The 18237-nt window shown below is 47.7% G+C and overlaps 2 protein-coding genes across 8 annotated transcripts in view; both read left to right on the top strand.

The window, feature by feature from the left end:
- Positions 1-18237, top strand: part of LOC142243709 (uncharacterized) — a 329550-nt gene that overhangs the window by 51435 nt on the left and 259878 nt on the right. The window lies entirely within an intron of this gene.
- LOC142243697 (uncharacterized) overlaps positions 1-18237 on the top strand; it is a 104138-nt gene that overhangs the window by 71828 nt on the left and 14073 nt on the right. For 4 of the 7 annotated variants that reach the window (XM_075315861.1, XM_075315858.1, XM_075315859.1 and 1 more), the window contains 2 exons: positions 1275-1380; positions 2638-2755. In XM_075315861.1, coding sequence (XP_075171976.1) covers positions 2686-2755 — 70 coding nt within the window. In that variant the 5' untranslated portion in view covers positions 1275-1380; positions 2638-2685. The remainder of the gene's footprint in view (positions 1-1274; positions 1381-2637; positions 2756-18237) is intronic. The other 3 variants (XM_075315863.1, XM_075315864.1, XM_075315865.1) reach the window with 2 other exon arrangements.

Genomic DNA, 18237 nt, shown 5'->3' with positions numbered 1-18237 from the left:
TGGCGAGCCCAGCGGCCAATCAGCTTTGTGTCACCGTAAGGACACAATTTTGGAGCATGACAGACAGACAGACAGACAGAATAAGGCAATTATATATATAGATATATGGGGGGAGGAGAACTTGTCTGTGTATATATACTGTATGTGGAGGAGGAGGACTTGTCTGTGTATCTACTATATGTGATAAAGAGGAGGATTCATCTGTATATACTATACATGATTAGGGGTAAGATTTGTCTATGTGTATATATACTTTGTGAGGAAAACTTGTCTGTCTATATACTATATGTGGGGAGGAGGACTTGTCTGTGTGTATATACTGTATGTGGGGAGGAGGAGGACTTGTCTGTGTGTATATACTATATGTGGGGAGGAGGAGAACTTGTCTGTGTATATATACTGTGTGTGGAGGAGGAGGACTTGTCTGTGTATCTACTATATGTGATAAAGAGGAGGATTCATCTGTATATACTATACATGATTAGGGGTAACATTTGTCTGTGTGTATATATACTTTGTGAGGAAAACTTGTCTGTCTATATACTATATGTGGGGAGGAGGACTTGCCTGTGTGTATATACTGTATGTGGGGAGGAGGAGGACTTGTCTGTGTATATACTATATGTGGGGAGAGGAGAACTTATCTGTATATATACTATGTGTGGAGAGGAGGACTTGTCTGTGTATATACTATTTGTGGAGGAGGACTCGTCTGTATATACTATATGTGGGGAGGAGGAGGACTTGTCTGTGTATGTATATAAATATACACTGTAGTGGTTCTAAGTACTTTCATATGTGAAGTTATGGATCATTCATATGATAATAAATTCCTACTTTCTTGGTTTCCAACCATTGGGACCTCCAGCAATCCAAATATCTGGATTCTGTAGAAGCCTGTCTGATTGTAGAGGAGGCTGAGCCGAGAGGAGGGATAAGAGCAGAGGCCGCGCCGAGAGGAGGGATAAGAGCAGAGGCCGGGCCGAGAGGAGGGATAAGGGCAGAGGCCGGGCCCGGAGGGGGAAGCAAGGGCAGAGGCCTGGAGGATACATCTGTTTTTACTAACTACTTGCATTTGCCATGATGAGGCCATTCTGGAGGATCTTTCTCTCCTTTCTCTGCATTGTGCACGTCTTTGTTTTATTTTGTCCATTAGACATTAGGAATATATTATCTACTGGGCGTTTCCATTCTTTCAAAGGGGTGTGTCCCTGTAACACTGACAGCTGATTGGTCAGTGCAGAAACTGACTCTGACCTTGTTACACCTCACAGTAATGATCAGGAGGAAGAACAGAGGAACGGAGCAGCGCAGAGCAACAAGGAAAGAGGCTGCAGAACGATTATATTACTAGAAGGTGGCCGGATTCTAACGCATCGGGTATTCTAGAATTTATTGTGTAGTTAATGTATGATTTTTGTTATATATATAGATGTTGCTGTGTGTAGTTGCCAAGTATTTGTGTAGGGCGCTGTAAATGTTCTGGGTGTTGTCTGGGTGTGGGGGGTGTGAAAGCGGTGTTGTTTGTCTGCAGCGTTGTGTGTGTTGCTGTGTGTGTTGCGCGGTTTGTGTGTGTGTGTGTGTGTGTGTGGGGTGTGTGTGTGTTTTAGGGGGAGGTATGTTTTGTGCAGTGTGTGTGTGTGTGTGTGCGTGTGTGTGTGTGTTGGAGGAGTAGTCCTGGGGGGAGAGGAGTATAATAGGAGGAGTAGTCCTGGGGGGAGAGGAGTATAATAGGAGGAGTAGTCCTGGGGGGAGAGAAGGATAATAGGAGGAGTAGTCCTGGGGGGAGAGGAGTATAATAGGAGGAGTAGTCCTGGGGGGAGAGGAGTATAATAGGAGGAGTAGTCCTGGGGGGAGAGGCGTATAATAGGAGGGGTAGTCCTGGGGGGAGAGGAGGATAATAGGAGGAGTAGTCCTGGGGGGAGAGGAGTCTAATAGGAGGAGTAGTCCTGGGAAGAGAGGGGGATAATAGCAGGAGTAGTCCTGGGGAGAGAGGAGGATAATAGGAGGAGTAGTCCTGAGGTGAGAGGAGTCTAATAGGAGAAGTAGTCCTGGGGGGGAGGTGTCTAATAGGTGGAGTAGTCCTGGGGGTGAGGTTTTTCATAGGAGGAGTAGTCCTTGGAGGAGGTGTCTAATAGGTGGAGTAGTCCTGGGGAGAGGTGTATAGTGTGCGGGAAGCGTTGCCGAGCGGGCAAAGTGTGCGGGGGGCGTGGCCAAGCGGGCACAGTGTGCGGGGGGCGTGGCCGAGCGGGCACAGTGTGTGGAGGGTGTAGCCGAGTGGGCACAGTGTGCGGGGGGCGTGGCCGAGCGGACACCGTGTGCGGGGGGCGTGACCGAGCGGGCACAGTGTGTGGGGGCGTGGCTGAGCGGGCACAGTGTGCGGGGGGCGTGGCCGAGCCAAGCGGCCAATGCGACGGTTGTCACTGTAATGACGTCATTTTGGAGCAAGATAGACAGACAGAATAAGGAAATTATATATATAGATGGGTAATGCAGGGAGTTACTAAAGCCGATGTGTCCGGAGAGCGATGGAAGCTTTCTACTGGTTTCTGATCATCTAGAACATTCCATGTGACAGTTATTTTCGTCGGTGACGGCTCCTTTTTGTCGGTGACTTTTCCATTCTTTCTTTCACAGCTCTGAAATCCTGGTAAAGATCTGAGAAATCTTAATTCTGCAGATATAATGGAGGAGAAAAGTGATGTTGGTGGTGATGATCGATGCACAGAGGACGATCCTGCAGGTAACCGCCCCGGTGAGGAGTCACCACTATATAAAGCAGAGGAGAGTCACGTTCTCCTCGTTCTCTGGACCGGACAGTTCTGGGCCAGAGAGTCCCTTGTTCAGATAAATACAGATGATATCTGGTGATAATGTGATGGCGCTATATGTGATAACACCGCTGTGCTCCTATAATATGGAGGTGAAATAGGATTATGTTCCCGGGGCCGATATCTTCATCATCTGCTGTCTCTACCGATGAGGAAGAAACATTTTCCCAGTTTAGGGACTTTGGCCCCATCAGCTGCTATTAGACTCCTATCAGTTTACTGTACAGAGCACAGAATATGGAGACACAGACCCAAATTACAGGATGTTTGGAGGATGGATGGTCGGTATGATTGTGACCAGGGACCAGAGGAAGATGCCAAGATGATAGATTATTATTATTTTTTAAGTTTGGAGCCCTGTCATTACAGGCTTAGGGGTAATTTACATGCTGCGACATCGCTGCCGATATATCGTCGGGGTCACGTCGTTAGTGACGCACATCCGGCGCCGGTAGCGACATCGCAGCGTGTAACACAAATGAGCAACGATCAACGAGCGCAAAAACGTGCAAAATCGTTGCTTGTTGACACGTCGTTCATTTCCATAACATCTGTGCTGCTGCAGGTACAATGTTGTTTGTCGTTCCTGTGGCAGCACACATCGCTGTGTGTGTCGCCGCTGGAACGACAAACATCTCCTTACCTCCGTCCACCGGAAAAGGAGGATGGAAAGAGGTGGGCGGGATGTTCCGGCCGCTCATCTCCTCCCCTCCTTTTCTATTGGGCGACGGTTCAGTGACGCTGCTGTGACGTCGCTGTGACGCTGAACGAACCGCCCCCTTAGAAAGGAGGCGGTTCACCGGTCACAGCGACGTCGCAGAGCAGGTATGTGCATGTGACGCTGCCGTAGCGATAATGTTCGCTACGGCAGCGATCACCACATATCGGCCGTGCGACGGGGGCGGGTGCAATCGCGCTCAACATCGCTAGCAAATGCTAGCGATGTCGCAGCGTGTAAAGTACCCCTTACAGTCTACAGTATAATTTGGAGGAGACAGTAGGTCGGGGGTTGTGGCAGCTTCGGTGGTGGTGAGACAGCGCTTCGGTGGTGGTGAGACAGCACTTCGGTGGTGGTGATGTGGCAGCGTGGTCATTGCAGGCTTTTACTTTTCTGAAGAGATGGGTTTTCAAGCTCTACCTGAAAGCTTTGAATGTGGTGGATAATTAAATGTGTTGGGACTCAGTATTCCAGAGGACGAGGGATACTCACAAGAAGTTTTGAAGGTGATTGGGTGAGGAATATACAAGTGTGGAAGAGAGAAGAGGGCTGGTCATGACGTGATGGGAGATATCAAGACATTAGTATAGAGATGAATGGCATAAAAAATAAAATCAATTCTTGACCTGCTGTGGATTTAGTCATTGTTACTTCCAAGATCGCAGTATGGTGCAGCTCACATTTATCCTGCGCTCTACGCTGAGCGCTTGCACCAGGGATTACATGATAACCAATCCACAAAAGAGAAACAGAAACAGAGTAAATTAATAACCTTTATTGTGACAAAAATGAAAAAATGGGGTGTAATAACAGTGCACAAGATGGCGTACCAGAGAGAAAAAGTGCCAGGCTAGGATAAACAGATGTAATGCTAATGGTAGGAGATACCTAATCACAAGTTACAATGTGTCAATCCACTCAGTGACCAGTGTATGGCTATGTTCACACAGGGCTTTTTTGGGAAGTTTTTGCAGCGTTTTTAAGCTACAGATTTGCCTTGGTTTTATGTAAATCCATGCTAATAAAAAAAGCTGCTTTTTACAGTCCCATCAAAGTCTATGAGATTTCTGAAATCTCATGCACAAACACCTGCAGATTTTTTCCTAACTGTGTTGTCAAATACCTGCGTTTTTTCTGCAGATTTCAAAGAAGGAGCATGGCAATTCTTTGCAGCGTTTTTGCAACGTTTTTTCAATGATGCAACCCATTTTATAGAAAAATCGCACCTAAAAGGCGGATGACTCAAAGGAGATTTCCAGCACACATGCAGTACAGTAGATTAATTTATAGTGTAAGCGCGACACCATGCGGTTGTGTGCTTCATGCACAACCGCATTTGTCCACATGGTGTCGCGTTCCACTGTAAATGAATCTACTATAACTACAACGGTCCACAAGGAAGTACAATACAATGGCATGAAGGAAATAATATAAGCAAACCTTAAAGCACTTACTCACTGCTGGAATGGCGCCAGATTGGTTGGGACCTTATATTATTTCATTCATGCCATTGTATTGTACTTCCTTGTCACAGGGGCTCTCATACACTGGTCACTGAGTGGATTGACACATTGTGATTAGGTATCTCCTATTGTTGGCATTACATCTGTTTATCTAACCTGGCACTTTCTCTCTATGCTGCTCTGGTAGGCTATGTTCACACAGTGCTTTTTTGGTAAGTTTTTCTCTAGTCACCTTCTGCGACAGCACACATGAGGTTAACTCTCCACCCTATTAGGGACAGGAAACACAAAGTTTAAATAACCCCTCCCCACTTCCCATCTCCAGTGTTGTTTCCTGTCCCTATGGGACATGAGAGGTTACTGCTGTGCTCTCGTGGCCGGTGATGAAAGCGCAACGTTAGGTTACTTACCGGGCAGCTGAGGTCATGGCCAAGTTGCTTCCTCCTCCGGCGCTGCTCCCGTCTCCTTGGGACTCGGGACCTGTCTGCCCTTCCTGCGCCTCTGCGAGGTAAAGCAGGGCAGACTGACTACCATGGACCTTCGGCAGCTCCATAGCACCTCCTCCTCCCCCACACGTGGTGGCGACAGCGCGCAGAAGTGACGTTGGCGTCCTGTGATGACGTCACTTCAAGGTTCATCCGTTCCACTGTGGACCACACGCGCCGTCGCTGCCTGTGGATGCCGGTACTCGCTCCTGTGGAAGCCTGCGCCCCCCGACCGATAGAGGAGGAGGAATCACCCACGGCTGGATATATCCCGGACCGCATAAGGGACCCAGGTATGAGCACTCTCCAGGACTAGAATGGAGGGAGATTGCTCTTAATGGCCTCTTCTCTCCTCCTTAGGGAGACGAGACTCCTGCCCCCAAAGAAGGAGAGGCCATCTATCAAAAGGTGCATGATATGCAATAAAAAGCTTCCTGCTGAACATTCCAAGAAACTATGTCAGTCCTGTACCGGTCAGGTAGTAAGAGAGGAACAACCCTCCCTTATGGATGAACTTAAAAATATGGTCCGTCAGGAGATTCAGTCCTCCCTGGCGTCCCTTTCACAACCCCCCCTTCCCGCTGCACCTTCTGCACCTAAGAAAAGAAAAGTCAGCCCTCTGGAGGACTCAGAGTTGGATTCTTTAGAAGGGCCCTCCTCGGCCCCGGAAGAGATGTTTAACAAGGATGATGGCTTATCTTCGGATAAAGTTGAAGCCAGATATTTTTTCTCAATGGAGGATATGGATGAACTTTTAGGTGCAGTAAGGGAGACTATGGGGGTAGAAGAAGAAAAATCTACTAGACCGGTACAAGACGAAATATTCGGGGGCATTAGGACCCGTAAGAAGTTGGGGTTTCCGGTCCACGAAATAATCCGAGAGATGGTTTTACAGGAGTGGGGAAACCCTGAAAAACGCCTTACCATTTCCCGTGAATTGAGAAATAGCTTCCCGCTGGAAGAAGATTCCACCTGTCGCTGGGATATACCTAGGGTGGATATTCAAGTCGCCAGAGTGGCAAGGAAGACAACCCTCCCATTTGAAGATTCGTCTCAACTCAAAGATCCCATGGAACGTAAGATGGACAGCCTCCTTCGGAAATCCAGGGAGACATCTGCGGTTCTCCATAAGACAGGGGTCGCCTCCACCTGTGTTTTCCCGCTCCTTGTTCAGATGGCTAGGACAGCTGGAGGAACATCTCACCCAAGACACCCCCAAGGAAGATATCCTGGCTTCCCTGCCACTCCTCCAAAAGGCAACAGGGTTTCTGGCTGATGCTTCTGCGGAGTCTGTTCGTGTAGCAGCACGAAGTGGGTTCCTTTCTAATGCGGAGAGAAGAGCTCTCTGGCTTAAGCTTTGGAGCGGTGTTGCGGCCTCCAAGGTGAAACTCTGTTCTCTACTGTTTCGAGAGACGCATGTTTTCGGTCCAGCCCTATAAGAGATTCTGGAGAAGGCTACGGACAAGAATAAACTGTTGCCAGAAGACAGACCACATAAGAAGATTTTTCGTCCCCCCCCAGAATCCATCTCCCCCTTACAGAGGGAAGAGTAAAGCGGGCTTTACACGCTGCGACATCGCTAATGCGGAGTCGTTGGGGTCACGGAATTCGTGACGCACATCCAGCCGCATTAGCGATGCTGTTGCGTGTGACACCGATAAGCGATTTTGCATCGTTGCAAAAACGTGCAAAATCGCTAATCGGCGACATGGGGGTCCATTCTCAAATCTCGTTACTGCAGCAGTAACGAGGTTGTTCCTCGTTCCTGCGGCAGCACACATTGCTGCGTGTGACGCCGCAGGAACGAGGAAGCTCCCCTTACCTGCCTCCCGGCCGCAATGCGGAAGGAAGGAGGTGGGCGGGATGTTACGTCCCACTCAGCTCCGCCCCTCCGCTGCTATTGGGCGGCGGTTCAGTGACGTCGCTGTGACGCCGCCTTGACCGCCCCCTTAGAAAGGAGGCGGTTCGCCCGTCACAGCGACGTCGCAGGACAGGTATGTATGTGTGACGGCTGTTGTGCGACACGGGCAGCGATTTGCCCGTGTCGCGCAACAGATGGGGGCGGGTACCCACACTAGCGATATCGGGACCGATATCGCAGTGTGTAAAGTAGCCTTTAGACAGGCCGTTGGAGTTACCAGAAAGGGGGCAGAGGGAGGAGCATCTTTCAATTCCAAAGGTCTGAAGATCGGAGACAGCAGCAAGACAAGCAATGACGCCATCAGGATAGGAGGTCGGCTGTCAGCATTCCTAAGTCAGTGGCAGGAGGTATCATTGAACCCATGGGTCTTAAGCACCATCAAAGAGGGTCTCGAGGTGGAGTTCTCCATTTATCCTCCTCAATGTACTCGGGTCACTTCCTCTCCCTCCCGGGGAAGTCATGTCACTCTCATGGGCTGTATTTAAAACCTCCAAAAAATAGGGGTAGTATCGGTAGTACGATAGTAGAGTCGGAGGCGGGGTTCGGCCATTACTCCCGTCTCTTCCTGATAAAAAAAAAAACAACGGCACCCCTCGGTTAATAATTAACCTCAAACCCTTAAATCGCCACGTCATCTACAGGCGTTTCGAAATGGAGTTGGTCAGGTCCACCACGCCCCTTGTCGGTCTGGGATTTTTTATGGCCACTATAAATCTAAAAGATGCGTACTACCATATCCCGCTCTTTCATGCCCACAAAAAGTTTTTTCGCTTCGCAGTTTTCCACAAGGGGTGTCTCTGGCATTATCAGTTCAACTCACTCCCATTCGGTCTCTCATCCGAACCTTGGGTTTTCACCAAAATAATTGGGGAGGTGGTAGCATTCCTTCGGGGTCAAAATGTTTGTATAATCCCCTACCTCGCCGACTTCCTGGTAGTGGCCCCCTCTGCCCAATTGCTCCTCCAACAGGCTAAGGGGTACTTTGCACGTTGCGACATCGCTACTGATATATCGTCGGGGTCATGCCGGTAGTGACGCACACCCGGCGCCGGTAGCGACATCGCAACGTGTAAATCCTAGGTGCGACGATGAACGAGCACAGAAGCGTGAAAAAACGCTGATCTGTGTCACGTCGTTCATTTCCATAATGTCGCACCAATAGGAGATACGATGTTGTTCCTCATCGCTGTGTGTGAAGCAGGAGCGACGAACATCTCCTTACCTGCCTTCACCGGCAATGCGGAAGGGAGAAGGTGGGCGGGATGTTTACGTCCCGCTCATCTCCACCCCTCCGCTTCTATTGGCTGCCTGCCGTGTGACGTCGCTGTGACGCCGCATGACCCGCCCCCTTAGGAAGGAGGCGGCTCGCCGGCCAGAGCGACATCGCAGGGCAGGTATGTGCGTGTGAAGCTATCGTAGCGATAATGTTCGCTACGGCAGCTATCACAAGATATCGCATGTGCGACGGGGGCGGGTGCTATCGCGCTCAGCATCGCTAGCTGATGCTAGCGATGTCGCAACGTGCAAAGTACCCCTAAGAGTCTTCAACAACTTGGGATGGGTGGTCAACCATCAGAAGTCAGACCTTCTTCCCTCCACAAAAAAGGTCTTTCTTGGAGTCGTGTTGGACTCTGTAAAAAAGCAATCCTTCCTTCCGAGAGACAAGCAGTTGGGGATAAAGGAAAAAGTTGCATTTCTACATTGCCAACGAGTGGTCACCCTGAGATTCGCAATATCCGTACTGGTATCTATGACATCTTGCATCCCGGCGGTCTCCTGGGCTCAGGCCCACTCACGAACCTTTCAGGCTCATATCTTGGCATCTTGGGACGGCGCCCAGAGCTCCCTAAACAAGAAGATATCCTTGCCAGGTCCGGTGAAAGCCTCATTGTTATGGTGGATGATCCCTGCCCATCTCCAAAAAGGAGTTTATTGGAATAGAGAGCCGTTGGTGACAATCTCCACAGATGCCATCCAGAAAGGTTGGGGGTCGATCATTTCTCAGGTTCCCTTCCAAGGGCTCTGGTCAGCAGACATCAGTCGCAGATCATCGAATTATCGAGAACTGGAAGCCGTCCTTCAGGCGCTCAGGGCAGCGAAATCCATGCTTCAAGGGGCTCATGTCATGGTGTACTCCGAGAATATGACATCGGTAGCTCACCTACGTCATCAAGGCAGCTCGCACCACAAGAGTTTGCAAACGATTTCCATAGGAATCTTTTTTTGGGCAGAAAAACACCGCCTGTCACTATCAGCTGTTCATCTGAAGGGCTCCGAAAATACTCGAGCGGATTACCTCAGCAGGCAGGTCGTTCATCCTGGAGAATGGTCCCTGAAGCCAGAGGTGTTCCATTCCTTAGTCCAAAGGTGGGGACAACCGGAGGTGGATCTCTTTGCAATTCGGCAGAACGCAAGGGTACATCAATTTTTCTCTTTAAGTCCCAGGGATCCGTCGACAGCGGTGGATGCCTTCTCCCATCCTTGGAGGTTTCAACTGGCATACGCCTTTCCACCAATCCTGCTTCTGGCAAGGACTCTTCAAAAAGTCAGATCGGATGGGGTTCCTACCATCCTGGTTGCGCCACTCTGGCCTAGACGCAGCTGGTTCGGGGCACTAGTATCCATGGCTCAGGGTCGACCCTTCCTATTGCCTCAGATCCCTGATCTTCTCCATCAGGGTCCGCTCTTTCACCCAGACCTCAACAGACTGAACCTGGGTGTGTGGCTTCTGAGGTCGTCATTTTGAGAGCTAGGGGTCTGTCTGAGAGGGTCATTGACACGCTTCAGAAAAGCCGTAAGCCTATCACTAATCTGATCTACTTTAAAATCTGGAAAACCAACTGGTGCAGTCCTCAGACTTCTGACCTGTTCCATCCAAATGTGGCTCACATCCTGGACTTTTTACAGTCAGGTCTTGAAAAAGGTCTGAGCCCCAGCACTCTTAAAGTCCAAGTATCAGCTTAAGTGCGTATTTTGATCAGGACCTGGCAAACCATCGCTGGGTGAAGCGATTCCTCTCTTCAGCAGTTAGAGTCAGTCCTAAACAACTGGCAATAGTTCCCCCTGGGATCTTAACGTGGTTCTTCAGGGGTTGGCTCAGGCTCCATTTGAACCTCTGGCTTCCTCTACCATGAGATGTCTGGCCTGGAAAACGGCATTTTGAGTGTGATTACTACGGCGAGGCGAGTGGGTGAAATCCAGGCTCTTACCGTCCGAGAGCCCTATATGAAGATTGTGGATGATCGAATAGTCTTCCGTCTAGATCCCTCCTTTCTCCCGAAAGTGATGTTGGACTTTCATAGGAACCAAGACATTATTCTGCCATGTTTTTGTCAAAATTCAGCTAACCAAAAGGAGATGGACTTTCATTCCCTCGATGTACGTAGGGCAGTCATGCTATACTTTCAGAAAACAGAGTCCTTCAGAAAGGATTCCAATCTTTTTGTACAGATTGTTGGCAAGAATGCTGGAAAGAAGGCTGCCAAGAGCACAGTTTCCAACTGGATAAAAAACGCCATTAAAGAAACATATGCTACCCAAGGCCTCCATCCTCCGGATCACTTGACCACACATTCTACTCGATCCATGTCAGTCTCCTGGGCTGAGAGGGCTGATGCTTTAATTGAACAGATTTGCAGAGCAGCGACCTGGTCCTCTGTACATACATTTGTTAGACATTACCGATTGGACTGGCTTTCCAATAGAGATTTGGCCTTTGGACGTAAAGTCCTACAGGCTGTTATCCCTCCATAACCTGTTTGTTGCTACTCCTCCTGTGTGCGGTCGTGGAGGGTGACTAGAGAAAATTGAATTTATCTTACCGTTAATTCTGTTTCTAGGAAACTCTCCACGACAGCACAGTTATCCCTCACTTTCCACTTATTCACATGCATATTAATGGCTTATTTCTAAAAATAAAAGATTTAAACCATTCATGATTTGTTGGTGGTACTTGAAAAAAAACTGGAGGTGGGGAGGGATTATTTAAGTCCTTAACGACCTATGACGTACTGGGTATGTCATGGATCGTGTGAGTTTAATCCCCGCCCCCCTGCCGTGGGCAGGCCGCGGCTATCCGCGCACATATCAACTGATTTCAACAGCTGACATGTGTGCTTGCTGGTCACGAGTGGAATCTCTTCCACCCGTGACTATTAACCTCTTACATCTTGCTGCCAAAATCTGGCAGCGAGATGTATATGCGCGCCGCCATTATGCTGACTTACCCCGCCCCCATCGGAAGTCACGTGACATGATCACGTGACTTTCAGTGGTTGCCATGGTAGCACAGGGCCATGCGATGATGCCTGTAGCTAACATGAGTCACTTCCTCTCAATGCCGGAATACAGCCGGCATTGAAAGTAAAGCAGCATATCTGCAGATTGTAGCTCTGTAGCTGTGATCTGGAGATATGGTAGAGCGATCAGATTGCTGATCGCTATAGCCCCCTAGGGGGACTAGTAAAATGAAAAACAAAAGTTAAAAAGTTTTAAAAATTTAAAAAAAACAACAAAAAACTAAAAGTTCAAATCACCCCCTTTCACCCCATTGAAAATTAAAGGGTTAAAAAAAAATTAAAACATAGAGACCTATTTTGTATCACCGCATTCAGAAATGCCCAATCTATCAAAATATAAAATCAATTAATCTGATTGATAAATGGCGTAGCAGTAAAAAAATTCAAAAAGCCAAAATTACGTTTTTTGGTCGCCACAAGTTTTGCGCAAAATGCAATAACAGGCGATCAAAACGTAGCATCTGTGCAAAAATGGTATCATTAAAAACGTCAGGTCGAGACGCAAAAAAATAAGCTGTCACTGGGCCATAGATCCAGAAAAATGAGAACGCTACGGGTTTCGGAAAATGGCGCAAAACGTGCACCACGTTTTTTGGACAAGCTTGTGAAATTTTTTTAACCCCTTACATACAAGTAAACCTATTCATGTTTGGTGCCTACAAACTTGCACCAACCTCAGGCATCATACCCACACATCAGTTTTACCATATAGTGAACACGGTGAATAAAATATCCCAAAAACTATTGTGCGATCACACTTTTTTGCAATTTTTCCGCACTTGGAATTTTTTTTGCCGTTTTCCAGTACACTATATGGTAAATCTTATGGTTTCATTTAAATCTACAATTCGTCCCACAAAAAACAAGCCCTTATATGTCAAGATTAACAGAAAAATAAAAAAGTTACGGCTCTCGGAAGAAAGAGAGAGAAAAAAAAAAAGGAAAAACGCAAAATGCCCGGGGGCTGAAGGGGTTAATCTCTTTGTGTTCCCTGTCCCTAATAGGGTGGAGAGTTAACCTCCTGTCTGCTGTCGTGGAGGGTTTCCTAGAAACCAAATTAACGGTAAGATAAATTCCATTTTTTTTTCCTGACCAAAACCTGATCTGGTGGCAGGAAATCTCATTTGAGTCATCTGCGTTTTTGGTGCGTTTTTTTTCTACAAAATGGGTTATATCAATGAAAAAATGGTGCAAAGAATTGCCAAGCTCATTCTTTGAAATCTACAGCAAGAACGTAGGTATTTGACAAAACAGTCAGGAAAAAATCTGCAGGTGTTCGTGATTTCAGAAATCTCATAGGCTTTGCTGGGACTGTAAAAAGCAGCTTTTTTTATTAGCATGGATTTGCATAAAGCCAAGGCAAATCTGCAGCTTAAAAACGCAGCAAAAACTTCCCAAAAAAAGCCCTGTGTGAACATAGCCGTACGCCATCTTGTGCACTTTCTCTGTTATTACACCCCATTTTTTTTAATCTTTGTCATAATAAAAATGATTTATTTTACTCTTTCTGATTTTTTTTCGTGGATTGGTTATCATGTTTAATTCTGAATCGGTATATCCATAGCTATTTCTGAGTAGTGGGTGGTGGTATATATTCTCATATTGAGAGGCCATTATACATAGATAGAACTCTACTCTGGACATAGGCTGAAATATGGTATGTACCAGGGATTACATGTAAATCTCTGAAATGTGTGATTCAGATGGAAGCTTCCCTATAATGAGGCAGATGGAGGCACCTTGGACTCAGTCTGTCCTATGATCTGGCGGCGTCCGTCTTTTCAGTGGTGCATAAAAGTGCAGTCGGCCACAGTTTTGTGCACTTCTGAAAAGGACAACACTGAACAGAGGCCGGACAGAGTCCTGAGAAACTCTGCTTCTCATTAGAGAGAATGGGTCCCTCGGGGGTGTCATCTGAATCATGCCATTCAGAGATTTAGATGGAAGTCCGATGTAAGTGCTCAGTATAAAGCACGGGATAAATGTGATCCAAAATTTTTTGTAAAATGTGCACACAAAAAAAATTAACACTCACCGACATCCATTGCTGCTTGTTTCTGGAAAACACCCATGTAGTCAAAATTGTCGCTATACCTGTAGATAAATTGTGAGAGGTGGAATTTCCAAAATGGGGTCACTTGAGGGGTATTCTGGCACTTAGGGCTCTGTATATGGAGTCTGCAAACTATTGTACAAGAATGTGTACTCCAAGAGTCAAATATCGCTCCTTCTCTCCTGAGTCTCCCCTTGTGGCTAAGCAGTACTGTACAGCCACATATGGGGCATTGCCTCGTTCAGCAGAAATTTTCCTGTTTGAAAATGTAAAATCTGGGGCTAAATTTAGTAAAAATGTAATTATTTTTTCATCGCCATCCAATGGTATAAAATGTTATGACAGTGTTGACATATGGTGTCAATAGGATCACATCACTGCACCCCTAGATGAATTGAGAGTTGTAATTTGTATGATGGGGTCACTCTCAGTTGGTTCCGCTGTCCTGGTACCTCGGGATCTGCCAATGTGACATGGCACCCCCAAACCATCCCAGGAGAATCTGCACTACAATATGGGGCTCTTTCCCCTCTGAGGTTTGCACTGTGCCTCAAAAATCGTTTTCAACCGCATATGGTTATACAATTCTGTGAATCACCCAAGGGTTAAAAATGGTCACTGATTCCTGAGATTAATTCCTCGAGAAATGTGGTTTCCAAAATGGTGTCACATGGGGATTTCTGCTGTTTTAACATGTCAGGGGCTCTACAAATATGGTATGGTGTCCGCAATCTATTAGAGCCAAAATGGCGCTCCTTCCCTTCTGAGCCGTGAATCCAAAATCTTCTAGAAAAATGCTTCAGCTCTCGATTGACTTCTAATATACTCCGTGCATGAGTCGCGTCCAAATGCTTGTTACGAGTACTGGGCATGGTAGTGCTCGCTCATAACTAGTTATTACCTCATAAGTAACACTGGTCAGAATTGAAAAAAATTGGTTTAGTTAGGAAGATTAAAACAGGCTTGGGGGTGAAGAGGTTAAATAGGCCAGGGAAGTTCATCACACGGGAGCAGGCTGGGCTACTTGCAAAGCTCGACGTTGAGCACAAGAAGGTCTAGCAGACCGGGGACATCTAGTCACATTGCAGGATGGACTGCAGTAGGAAGAAACATGGCTCCCAAGACCTGTGTCTTAACTGACAAAGGAGCTATGTCATAAATACACATGTGCCGCCATGAGAAGAGGAGAAGGGCTGTGACATCAGAAGACATAAATCATCTCCTCGGCTGACTGAGCACAAGGGAGAGGATTTATTTTTTCTGATGTTATAGCCTTTCTCCTTGGCTCACCTTGTGTTGACAGTTGATATACAGATCTCGGGAGCTGTATGACTGCAGACTGCAGCCTGATTGTACCTTATGAAGTGCAAAATCAACAGGTTTTAGTAATTGTTTTCCCAAAATTCGATTTTTGGTGAATCCCAGTATCCGATAGGTGGGGGTCTGACATTATATTCATATTATAGTAGCTCATCTGCAGTACTGAGAATTGGACACTGAATGTGCGGAGCTGCGATGTTCTGCTCCATGTACTGTCTGCATTCAGCTTTTTCCAGACCAAGTAAGAGCTGATCGGTGGGGGGCCGGGTGGTGGACCCCTGTTGCTCTGACATTGATGGCTCATCCTAAATATAGGCTGAAGTATAATAGTAGTGGAAAACCCTGTAAGGCTCCTATTATATGGGCAGATATTAGCTGGTAATGAGCACTGAATGATGATATCAGGGGTCAGTTATGGTGTGCTTACTGTAATGTTCAAGTAGCAGTGATAGATTTTGTGTTTTTTCTCCCTTATAACCTGCATTTTTTCATTTTCTGCGAAACAAAGGTGGATGTGCTGATGACAGTAGATATGATTGCACCTTATCAAATGCAAAATCAACAGGTTTTATGAATTATTTTCCCAAAATTCGATTTGCTTTGAATCCCAGTATTGTAAAGCTCGTCCTGCCATGACATAACGTCCTTGCCAATTATTCGCTTGCTGGAGGCAGAGGAGGGTCCGTGTGACCTGCGTTTGCTGGTGTGAATGCCCCGGTAGCTGGTGGTGACAGTGCTGTTGTGGCGTTTTGTGGTTTTACACTGCCCCGTCCATATGCACTTTTTTTTTTGTCTTTTACCATACAATTTGTATAACTAATTTACGTCTGACAATGTTTTCATGCCCAATTATTCAACCCTTGGGAAAATGGAAGTAACGAGAGATGTGAGGTCGGTAGGTAAATATATAGAAAGAGGAAAAAAATCAAAATGTAGCGGCTGAAGTACAGGTGTGGAGTGTACAGCTGTCAGATTGGACTAATTGAATCAGGTGTGTGAACAACATGCACAGCTAAGGCCTCTTTCACACATCAGTTTTTTTTCAGCAGTGGTAAGTGATGCGACGGATCCCTTAAAAAAAAACGGATCCGTCCTACCACTTTTTTCATGGCAAATGTTATTTGCTATTGAAAACCTATCCCGGACGAGTGAGAGAGAGAGAGATCCGTCGGCGACCGTCTTTTCGACGCACACAAAAACAGTTCCTGTGGATGTTGGCCGGACAAACATTTTTCGACGGATCCGTCGCACGATGGATGTAATGTGAGGCCATCAGTCGCTAATACAAGCCAATGAGGAAAAAAATGGATCCAGCGCTGGATCCATTTTTTTTTTCACAAAACGACGTATTGCAACGGATGGCAAAAAACTGATGTGTGAAAGAGGCCTAAATGTCTGCATTTTTATTATTTTCATTTATAAACAAACTTTAGCACCATTCCCAAAAATGTTGTAAAATACAGCCTGTTCTGGTCCCTCCTTATTAGCTGCGCTATACCATGTGATAGATGCAGGAATCATGGAGACGCCGGCGCAGTTGTTATGGAAGTCGCCTGAGCCTGATAATCTTTTGCAATGTGTCATCAGGGTGTGAGCATTTCTGTGAACGATTTGCTTGAATTGCAAATTATTCAGATTTGCCGGAACCTGTGAATTTCATAAAATTTTATATGAATTTGATTCGCTCATCTCTTGCTTTCAAGAATAATTTTTATGGTCCTATTGCGGTGACCCACGAGGGAGATGTTGCAGAGTGGACAGCTGGGGATGTACTTCCACTGGCAGCAGATGGTACTGTCACGGTAGAGGAAGTGGGTCGCTGGACCCCTAAACGCTTCCCTCGTGTCCACAACAATTGTCAATAGCTGGAGGTGACACTTACGGAGATGATATAGGATCCCCCGGGGGCACTCCTATGGATTTAATGGTGTCTGGGTGTAAGTGTTGGAGCGCCTGTGATGTTTGTGCAGTTACAAGCAGCCAGACACAAGAGTGAACTGCATTAACACTTTACTAAAGAAAAGAGGGTACAGTCTGTTTCTTAAAGAGACAGCAGTTCACTGTATAGGGTATAGGGTACATTTAGTATTTTTCCTATGAAAGAATGCATCTTCTCATTATCTAGCAAGCAAGTTTGGGCCTCTCAGTACGGCTGGAGCACAGTTCTCCTCTCGGGGCGTCTGGAGCACAGTTCTCCTCTCGGGGCATCTGTAGCACAGTTCTCCTCTCGGGGCGTCTGGAGCACAGTTCTCCTCTCGGGGCGTCTGGAGCACAGTTCTCCTCTCGGGTGTCTGGAGCACAGTTGTTCTCTCGGGGCGGCTGGCGCACAGTTCTCCTCTCAGAGCGGGTGGGGCACAGTTCTCTCAGGGCAGCTGGGGCACAGCTGTCCTCTCGGGGCGTCTGGAGCACAGCTGTCCTCTCGGGGCGGCCGGAGCACAGTTTTCCTCTCAGGGTGGCTGGTGCACAGTTCTCCTCTCAGGGTGGCTGGAGCACAGTTCTCCTCTCAGGGCGGCTGGAGCACAGTTCTCCTCTCAGGGCGGCTGGAGCACAGTTCTCTCAGGGCGGCTGGAGCACAGTTCTCCACTCAGGGCGGCTGAAGCACAGTTTTGCTCTCAGGGCGGCTGGAGCACAGTTGTCCTCTCGGGGCTGCTGGAGCACAGTTGTCCTCTCGAGGCGGCTGGAGCACAGTTGTCTTCTCGGGACGGCTGGAACACAGTTGTCCTCTCGGGGCGGCTGGAGCACAGTTGTCCTCTCGGGGTGGCTGGAGCACAGTTGTCCTCTCGGGGCGGCTGGAGCACAGTTGTCCTCTTGGGGCGTCTGGAGCACAGTTGTCCTCTTGGGGCGGCTGGAGCACAGTTGTCCTCTTGGGGCGGCTGGAGCACAGTTTTGCTCTCAGGGCGGCTGGAGCACAGTTTTGCTCTCAGGGCGGCTGGAGCACAGTTTTGCTCTCAGGGCGGCTGGAGCACAGTTCTCCTCTCGGGGTGTCTGGAGCACAGTTCTCCTTTCGGGGTGTCTGGAGCACAGTTCTCCTCTCGGGGCGTCTGGAGCACAGTTCTCCTCTCGGGGCGTCTGGAGCACAGTTCTCTCAGGGCGTCTGGAGCACAGTTGTCCCCTCGGGGCGGCTGGAGCACAGTTCTCCTCTCAGGGC

The sequence above is a fragment of the Anomaloglossus baeobatrachus genome, chromosome 6 (genome assembly GCF_048569485.1).
Source record: "Anomaloglossus baeobatrachus isolate aAnoBae1 chromosome 6, aAnoBae1.hap1, whole genome shotgun sequence".
NCBI lineage: Eukaryota > Metazoa > Chordata > Amphibia > Anura > Aromobatidae > Anomaloglossus > Anomaloglossus baeobatrachus.
This window is presented reverse-complemented; position numbering and strand designations above follow the sequence as displayed.